The sequence below is a fragment of the Echinococcus granulosus genome, assembly GCF_000524195.1.
Source record: "Echinococcus granulosus chromosome Unknown EG_S00046, whole genome shotgun sequence".
In the NCBI taxonomy this organism is placed as follows: domain Eukaryota; kingdom Metazoa; phylum Platyhelminthes; class Cestoda; order Cyclophyllidea; family Taeniidae; genus Echinococcus; species Echinococcus granulosus.
The window spans coordinates 473,126-482,829 of record NW_020170426.1 but is presented as its reverse complement, the minus strand read 5'-3'; the positions used below and the strand labels follow the sequence as shown (position 1 = coordinate 482,829).

Below are 9,704 nucleotides of genomic sequence, written 5' to 3'. Positions count from 1 at the left end.
AGTATATTCCCTGTCCCCGAGTCCGGTTTCCAGACAGGAAGAAACTCTTGATGCAGTAGGAGTGACAGGATAGATCAGTGATGTTGCGGTCAAGCATAGCCCGAGTTGCATGGAAAGTCCATGACTGGCGCAGCTGGTTCCTGGAATTTTCGTACAGCACCGAGTAATAATTGGTGGCTAAACCAGGAGATTGACCAAGGATAGTGCATGGCGTGACACTCAGAAGAGGAGAGAGACTGTGTTGTATTCTGATCATTTGTTTTTCTCGTGGTTTTGGTTGTGCGAGCAGTTAGGGCTCCACAGTTGTATTTCCATTTGAAGTTGGACGTACATTTACTTTGCTGCTAGTACAACTTCTTTCTACTTTAGGAATGGCTCAATCGTTGCAACATGCATCTTTCCAAATCCGGGTTGGGAAACAAAAGTGTCGAGAATGCCACGCCTGTGAGTTTTCAAACGTTTAAGGCTCTTAGTTGCACAATACCATAAAATCAAACGTTGGAGATTCATCGATGACCAGAAACGTGTATCGTTAGTGTATCACAACATACAGTTTAACCATTTTGCACTGTCTTTAAAAAAGCGTGTAATTTTTTGCTCTCATTCATCGTATCATTTAAAGATGACGCACTATAACACATTTAAAAGCTGTTAGACCTTTAACACAAAGTTAAAAACCAGAAATTATTGCTAATTTTTAAAACAACTTTTAATGTTTAGGCTTGGCTGACACCTATATTTGTCAGCTTTGTTTAGTTTCACTAATTGACTAATGCTTTGACCTGTGATTTCGCAGCTGATTTTTGACGGTTGTGAGTCAACAAGAAGCAGATTTTTTGGGATTTGGTGCCCTATTTTTTACATGGGATTATAAATAAATTATTATGCACGAAATTTCTCTTGTTACAGTCCACCAGTTGGCGTCTTGGATATTCGGAAATGAAAAAGTTAGGTCCCTTATCATTTATACTCCCTCAGGTGGCAGTCTTAGACATTCGTTCCTTTCGAGAATATCATACAAGTCACATATGCTCTGCCTTAAATTTGGGTGGGAATCGAGCATTCAAGCGGAGGCTCATGGCTAGTTCGGTATGTTTCAAAAGCAGCATTCTAACCACATTTTAGCACGCTCTGGGCCCGTTGTTATCGCTGTTGGTCGGTGTAACTGTTGAAAACATGCATTCATTTAAGAAGATTGTTCTCTATGACCAGTGCTCAGTGGAACGCCCTACTGGTTACTCTGACAATTTCGCTCACTTTGTTATTAATGGGACTGCAGAATTATTCTCAAATGCTGTTCTTCTTCAGGGTATTTTCTTACATTCAATACCACTTTTTTAAGGCTGATGAATTTTAATGCCTTCAACCTCTACTTTTTTGTAGCAAAACCAGAGGAAGTAAATGCTTTATGTTTTGATTCCTTACGTTCACATTATATTTCTATTTTCATCGTAGTAGTTAGAGGACTCGTGAATTTTCCTCATAAATCGTCTTTGATTTTTATCACTTCCGGTCACTCAGACTCCGTTTTGCAAACTTAGTTTTTTGAATATTTATTCTGCCAGGCGGTTTTCTTGGGTTCCGTGCAGCATATCCACAACTCTGTTGGCAACATCCAGACAAGCTTCCAGATGAAGAGTTTGTCGGTGTGAAGGGAGATTCAGGTCTAGAAAATTTGCTACAGGAGTGCCTTTTCAAACGCTACCACGACGCTCCTTCAACCTCGCTCTCTCCAGGGGATCGTTCGAGTGTCTCAACTCGTCAGCCCTCTTCGTGTTCCTCTTGTGGATCCTCCTCTTCACACCGAAGCAGTGACTCTGGCGTTATTCTCTCTACCGACCTTGCTGCAGATAACGCACCTACTATTAGCAGGTACGATGATATCATATTTTGGTACAACTTGTCTATACTTTGATCCAGGGTAGAGCTCTGCTGCGCCTGTTTGTACACAGACGTGTCACTGCTGCCGCATTGGTCGATTTTGTTACGCACACACGAACACATTGGAGGCCGATGATTCATGTCGACAAATGCGTGTGCATGCACTGCATTAGTGTAAATCATTGTCGCATGTTTGTTTGTACGCGCTTACATGCATGCAAACAGCCCGTTGCGCGGTTTATTTTTCAACTTCAAAGTGCACGTTTGCCCACTCGAATTAATACGCATTCGTTTCAAATTCGTTGTAAAAGTTGGGTAGTGTTTCTCCCTGCATTATTAAAGTAACCTGCTTAGGCACCTCGGTATCGGCATTCCCTATCTGCACTTCTTTAGTTCTGCTTTGGGTCCTAGAATGTTCATTTCCGCCCTACCTGGGGTTTCCTCTAGTGAGCCCCCCAACTTCTACTTTTCATAACAGTAGATCATTTATTTTTAAAAAATTCCATAAACGTTGCGCACTTTTATCAATTTCTCAATAAGACCATACTATATGGCTTCAAATTTTTTCCTACTTTTTCACGATTACAGCCAATTCATTACCACCGCGATATTTTTGACCCTTCTTTTTTTAGTTTGGCCTTCATGAGAAGTTAACGCCGTTTGCTCTTTTTATTTGCTTTATTCAAGTGAAAAGTCGGCCTAAATGTAGATCCATCGTTTTAGTAGTCCTTCAGCCTTTTGAATATGGTTTTACGTTTTTTCTTAACACATCCACGCACGTTTGTGTCGAATAAATGTCTATTTATCGTATATTTCTGCATTCAACCTCTGGGTTCTTGACTCGCAGCGTCAATTTCCTGGTAATTGTGTGGTGTTGAGTCAAACCCTCGTGCTTGTGTAATGTGTGCGCGCGCACGATTTGGCGTCATACATTCCTTTGGTGTCTTCCACTCCACAGGAAAACTGTTTCCCGAGTCACCTCAGATCCCACCACCGTAGTGACCTCCCTCTCCGTCGATGACGTCATCATGGCCAGTTCATGCCGTCGTCCCTTGCGCCTTCGACCGAATACGCTATCCCTCTGCTCTGCTTCCTATTCCACCTCCACTTCTGTTACTACTTCCACCTGTAGCACACTTCTCGATAACTCCTCTCACTGCCATTTCGCATCGTCCTACCGACTTCTCTCCCCCTCAAATTCTGCCTCCGCTTCCACACTCCCACTGGCATCTACCCAGCCCCCCCGACCGGCCTCCACTGTGAGCGCAGCTCTCAGTGCCGAGGCCTTCGAATCGCCCCTGCCAACAGCAGTGCTTCCACATATGCTAATCGGTTGCCAGGCGGACGCCATGTCTGCGAAGGTGTGTGTCGAGTTTGGGGTGACGCATGTGATCAATGTCTCCGCTGACGGCGAGATCTCACCTCACGTGCCTCCCTCGCGGTTTCTCCGAATCCCCATCCATGATAATGGGAAGGCTGACATGGTGCCTTACTTTGAGAAGGCTTTTGCATTTCTTGGTGAGTTGATTACACACGCACAAAACGTGTGCTCCCCCTCTTGTAGGTTGTAGTATGTAGTGTTTATTTGGAGACCACTGCGTGTGTTTATGAGTGTGAGCATATTCTATGCTTTCTGATAGTATTACCGAAGCAGCTAGGTCTTCGTTGCTGAATGCGTCAGTGTCGGTAGGGCGTGGGGGAGGTTAAATTGAAGTCAGCGTGATTACGCGACTTTAGCATTGGCAACGAGTCCCGTGATAAATGTGTAGGCCTTTGTCTTCGTGCTCACGCGTGTGCTCGCAGAGCGACAAAACTCCTACTTTCTTGTTTCCGAATTTAAATGACAAAGTGCTACCCTTTGTCTATATCGTTTTTTGCATTACATTTAAGTTGTTCATGGAACCAATTAAAAATTGCACAATAGAAAGCGGGAAATTGATTCCTTTTAAACTTATTTAGTTTTCAGACCCAATTCACAATTTTGAATGCTAATCATGCACGGAATGTTATGCATTTTTACTCGAGAACACGACCATCTCGGGTATGCATGCTTTATCTTTCATGTGAGGCCTTTTGAAAATCAGTCTGATTGAAATTGAAACGGACAACGTCGCATATATATGCGCGAAATAATCCAGATCAACAAAATGTCAGTGTCCTGAAACGCATACATTTGTTAAAACTTTTAACCATCTTAGGTTAGTAATCGTACTTTTTTATTCACATCAACCAACTCCATGTTTAGCGCGTTGCCGATATTAAAATCTTCGTGGGGCATCATCAGTGGGAATCTTCAATCGTTACGGATCCATAAGCTTATTTCACCGTTCCTTTTTACACTACTGTTGAATTTTTGGGACTAGAGTCGTCTTGGTCGGTGTGGATTATTAAATATACACTTCCCTTAGTAACAAATTTTCTGCACTTTACCAAGAATTTGTATTCTTGACGATTTGCTGCGGAATGCACGAGCAATATCTTTCCAGTTTTGCATTTATTGTGGCAAATTATGATGATACAAGCAGTCCCAGTAACAAGTTACGTTCAGTGATTTTGGGACGCCTGGATTAGACATTCAGCTAAATGCTAAATCAAGCCAAAATGGGAGACAATGGAGTATCGTGGATTTTGACTCAACCTGTTTCAATGAAGGCAATGCTGCTGATGCAATTCTCGTTAGCTGATTCAGGATGTGATGTGATTTTTCACTGCCATCGTTACTGGCTGGTATAATTGAACCCGATGTCATTGGCAAAGCTAAATTACGCTATATTTAAAGGGTCTGCACGCGGTGGGGCCTATGCTTAACCTATTCCTTTACCCTTCAATTCTTCCACCCTACATACATGTGCAGTCACGGTTGCGTGCGGTCACGCATTGGAAGCGCTAGTTGCTCATCCAACCTGGTGGTAGCTGTTGCGCTTCCAGGTCTTGTGCGCTGACTAGTTCGCTGTTTTCACTTTCAGTCAGTGCTCTCGCAGGTGTAAAACTGTACGCCTTGGCACAATAATCACGTAGACGTATCCCTCTGCCTTTCCTTAATAGACTCAGCCAAGGACTGTAGCGGCCGCGTGCTTATTCACTGTTTCGCGGGCATTTCAAGGTCACCGACATTGGCCATCGCCTACCTGATGTGCAACCAACGTATCACCTTCGATGAAGCGTACAAGTGAGTTACATCCCACTCTACGTGACCGCTGCCATTCCTCTTGCTCATCTCTCGTTCCTACTTGAGTGTTTTTTTTCAGTCGTGTGAAGTCTATGCGGCCGAAAATCTCTCCAAACTTCAATTTTATCGGCCAGCTGACAGATTTTGAGCGGCGCCTCAATCTCCCCTCGCCGTCACAACCTCCTCCTCCCCCTCAGCTGCCTCCGGTAATAAGCGTACAACCTCATGTCCCTATTCAGGCGGTAACTCCATCAGGGTCATCAGGGAGAATAGACACCAACTCTGGTGAGCTTCTGCCTGACTGGATTTAGAATACAAAATTTTTCCACGTAAAATCTCCTAATCAATTGGAAAATTTCCTGTTTCGAATTTTATTTCCAAATTCGAGCACTGTATTTTAGATGTATACTCATCTGCCAAATTTTCAGGTGCCGTTTTTAAAATAGGTTATGAATTAAGCATTCCCTAGCTATTGGAGTAGAATACTGTCCTCTTTTACAACTCCGAGAAATTACCCTGAATTAAACTATAAGCTATTGTTTTAACATCACAAATGAGAATATTCCTAGGCACACAAAAATCCCTCATTCTCCTATCTTTGCCCACTATCATTCTAGTGGAGATGATGTGCTCTTGGAAGCATTTGATTCTGAGGTAGACTTTAATTCACTTATTTAAAATATTGAAATCCAAGTAACTTAAAGGGCAATCGGTGATTAAATTATCTTGAATTTAACCGCAGAAAACATTTACAGCCGTGGTAATTTGGTACAGTCTCCACATTAATGTTATCATGTTTTTTTTTGGATTATAGCAGTTGTCTTATGTGTCTCTGAAAATTCCAGGTTGTATGGAAGATTGAATCTAATCACAATGTTTTTAAACACCTCCGGTGTCATCTTGTTATGGAATAACCCACTTTCTTGTTTCAATGTTTCTGTAATCATCTACATACAAAAACGGAAGTATTGTCAAAATATCTTATATGCTTGGATTGTAGAAGTTCATTTCATTGTTCTCTTTACGGCTTGGTTTTGAGGAATGTCAGCATTTCGCTGAATTTTTTAGAGATCCTAAAGAACCTTGCTAATCGGTTACTTATAAAAAGGATATTTACGGCAGCTTAAAGGCTGTTTTTATAATTTTTTTGCAGAAGTAGCTCCAAGATTCATTAACCACATGACATCAACAGCTGCTGTCCCAACAAAGACGTTGCCATTGTCTGGAACGCCGGGCCCATCGCGTCCAGTCACCCTTTCGCTTCGTCGACCTCTAATGGGAGGATGTTCAAAAAAGCGTGATCGTTCACAGTATCTCGCCCTCTACCCTCTGCCTGCATTTGAGCATTCTACACCATCCGTCGAAATTTCCGCTACCACCACAGCCGATGCTCCCATGTGCACAACTTTCACTTCCACTTCAGCAGCGACAACAAATCCTGTAACCTTCGTAGGTCGACGGAAACGCAGTCGTTTCGGGCCTCTTCTTCCCTCTCCTTCGACTGCCATCGCTAGCCTGGATCTCTCCTCTCCATCGGAGGATTGTCCTCTGTCGCGTTTGAAGTCCACCTCACCACCGCCTCCGCCACCGTCCCCGCGTCCTCGTCGTCTTCGAAGGGGCAGTCAGCTTCGCGTTGAGGAGGCTCGACGCTTCTCTCTCTCCACCTTTTCCGAACTCCAATTCGCAGGTGCTGCCTTAGCCGCCGCTGCTGCTGCCGCTGAAGCCCCTTCTAGCGACATTGATATCGAAACCGACATGGCCGCCTCTAATCCCACCATTATCGGCGGTGGTGGTGGCCTGCAAAGTCCTAACGCCTCTACTCACCGGTGGGTTATCGGCGAAAGCTGCCGGCACCAGCAGGCCACTGCGGAATCCTCCTGTCATTCCAGTCTTTCCTCCTCAAGCAACAGTCAGCATACTCCCAGTTTCCCTATTTCTTAGTCTACTTTGTCTGTGTCTCCTGTCTAGTCAACAAGGTGGAATTTGTCGCATTTGCCTAACTTGTTCAAACGGTCTGTTTGTGTATTGTGCATAGTCATCTGACTGTATGTGAATATACTTAAATAATTTTGTTTTAAATATGAATTTCGCATTTCATTTGCATTTGTAGTGCAGTTGCCCTGGCGCTATGCATAGTGATTCTTTTGAGAGATCTATTTGAGAAAACAGAACTGCTCTGTTCTTCTTTCTTCCCTGAAAGTCTACGCGATACAATGTCTAAATTGCAGCGCAACAAAACGTCATAGTGAATGATCTTGGCTTCTTGTTACGCCCTTCATTTTCGTAAGCCGTTGGAAGGGTCGGATTGGTTACTTGTGTAAGGAAACTTAATCATCTCTCTTTCATTGGTTGCTTGAGGCACTATTAGACGATGAAAAAAATGCATTTGCTGGACTTGTTCTATCCTAGTTGTTGTTTGTTATACAGCTTTGTCAAACGAATGGGGTTAGTCATTGAGTTGTCTACTTTCCATGCCCACAAAAATCCACCTCTCTCTCAATAGTTATTCACCGATTAAGTCTAAGCAGGGGTTATTCTCCGTGAGCGAACTTACTTTTAGGATCAGAGACCGCTAATAATAATATTAGTTTTGTTCTACCAAATATTCCAGTAGCTTGTGCCTGAATTTTTAATGGACAACTTGGATATACTTCCTAGCACTTAGGGAGAGTGTTTCTGCGGGACAGATCTCACGAATGCGATGTCTCTTTAGTTCAAACTGAATCAAACGGGTGGCTGGAACTATTGGACCTTTGGTCATTTGACCTCTCGGGATCAGTGAACGACTGGAAAAGATTACGACTAAAGTTTGGCGTGCAAGTGGTTCCGCATTTGCCTGAAACAATGTGGAACCGGAGTGAAATTTCAACGAATGGGTACTTTCATGCATCCATTCACAAACCATCCACGTTTATGTCTTATTCCGCTGATTGGTGTTCTTCCCATTGGTCAATTTCTGCAAGGCCATGCAAAAGGACCCAGGACAAGGAAACGCACATTACTAAGGCACCGTTCTAAATATAGCTCTCAAAAGCGTAATCTCTTTCGTCAATATAGATTTAACATTGCATTTGAGGGTAATTTACCCTAGGATTAAAGTCTGGACTTTTCTCTTATATGTAGGATTAATTGGGGTTTAAGATTGGAGCGCAGCAATAACAAAATTCTTTAGGAAGAATACTGAGTATTTTTTTGCGAATATATCGGAGCAGTATTATTTCTTTGGTTTAACAATCACGTTCTATAAATGTCCATTGCACATGTTGACAACTAGACCGGGTAGTTGTTTACATCAGTTTATAGCTTTTCAAACAATCATCCGAGTTTATGATTTTCAGCATTACCTTGATTTATTCAGTGGAGGTCAAATTGGATTTAAGCGCCTGATGCTCGAGATCTTAGTGATGCTCCTTGCACGAACGCAAATACAATCTTGTGTAATCGAAGTGAGCAATTGAAGTACGTCTGACATTTTCGACCAGCACGAATCGTCCAGCAAAGATACTGTGGAGTTTCGTATGGTAAAGATGAATTGGAAAGAGCCGTTGGTCACTCAGAAGCACCGCAACAATGTATTGGCGGAGGGTCGCATATATTTTAATAGTTCAAAGGAAGCTGCCTGATCATTTGTTTAACGGCAGTCCTAAATTTAACTCCATGGGGAGATAGTCTGCTAATGGTAAGAACTGAGGAGTTTTCTAACATGCGCGAAGGTTTAAAAAAGACAAAAACGGTGTCATGACGAATAAAGTAGCAAAATCTCACAGGAGCGACGCGTTTGTGAACCAGGTTGCAGACATTTAACTAAACGAAATTAGCCAATGCATGAGTGTAATGATAATAATAATAATAATAATAATAATAATAATAATAATAATAATATCTGATCACGTGGTTCCAAGAATTCCAGTAAACAGAATTCCCCGCATGTGACGTGACCTTTTGTTAAACATAAGCTGAATAGTGAACGTGACTTACGGACAAATGCCGATTCAAAGTAGGATAAAGTTATCGAAGTAAGCGAGAATATCTAAAGAACCTGCACAATCTCAAAAATGTTATTATTTTGTTAGCTTGTAAGCACCCCAAGGGGGTAAGGAAAGTGGAGACCTACAGATTTAGACATGTTAAAGCGAAATAATACCTTGCACTAGAGAAGAAATTTACCATATCCAAAATGATAGAAGTTTTAATATCTACAAGGTGCGATCGGATGTTCCACAAAATCAAGCTATCACTATTATCTTGCATAAGTACCGCTAGACAAATTTAGCAGACTACTCAAAGAGCCACCTACATTCGAGGTTTTGATTGCGTGTTTCAATGGGATGGCTAGGTTATGGTATGAGTCAATTGTAATGGTGTGGAGCGACGGCATTCGGTGGGACATGGATGTGTCAGTGTGGTGTATCACGCATGAGAGGGCCGAAATGTGGCAGTCGACAGTCACCCTCTAAGTCGTGAACCGAATCGGCGGAGGGTGAGCGAGGGTGTGTGAATGCAGTGTGGCAGTGCAGGCGCATCCACTAGACAAAGGCCAAACCCAAATGCAAATGCCCACATTTTAGAGTAACCGCTTGATTGAAGGGTCATCTCAACACCTACGATCGTAGTGGTGTGGTATGGTGAGCTGTGGCGCCGTTGGTGGCGATGG

General features: G+C 42.8%; 1 protein-coding gene across 1 annotated transcript; it reads left to right on the top strand. All coding sequences in view use genetic code 11, as the record gives it.

Moving 5' to 3' along the window:
• Positions 1–390: 390 nt before the first annotated feature.
• On the top strand, positions 391–8,673 carry EGR_05830 (Dual specificity protein phosphatase; the record flags this gene model as incomplete). The annotated part of the gene is made up of 10 exons (XM_024495079.1): positions 391–444; positions 910–1,089; positions 1,126–1,309; positions 1,566–1,872; positions 2,840–3,399; positions 4,927–5,050; positions 5,130–5,335; positions 6,204–6,876; positions 8,409–8,496; positions 8,533–8,673. The coding sequence occupies 10 exons, from the start codon at positions 391–393 to the stop codon at positions 8,671–8,673; spliced, it is 2,517 nt and encodes an 838-aa protein (XP_024350542.1).
• Between the last annotated feature and the right edge of the window lie 1,031 nt (positions 8,674–9,704).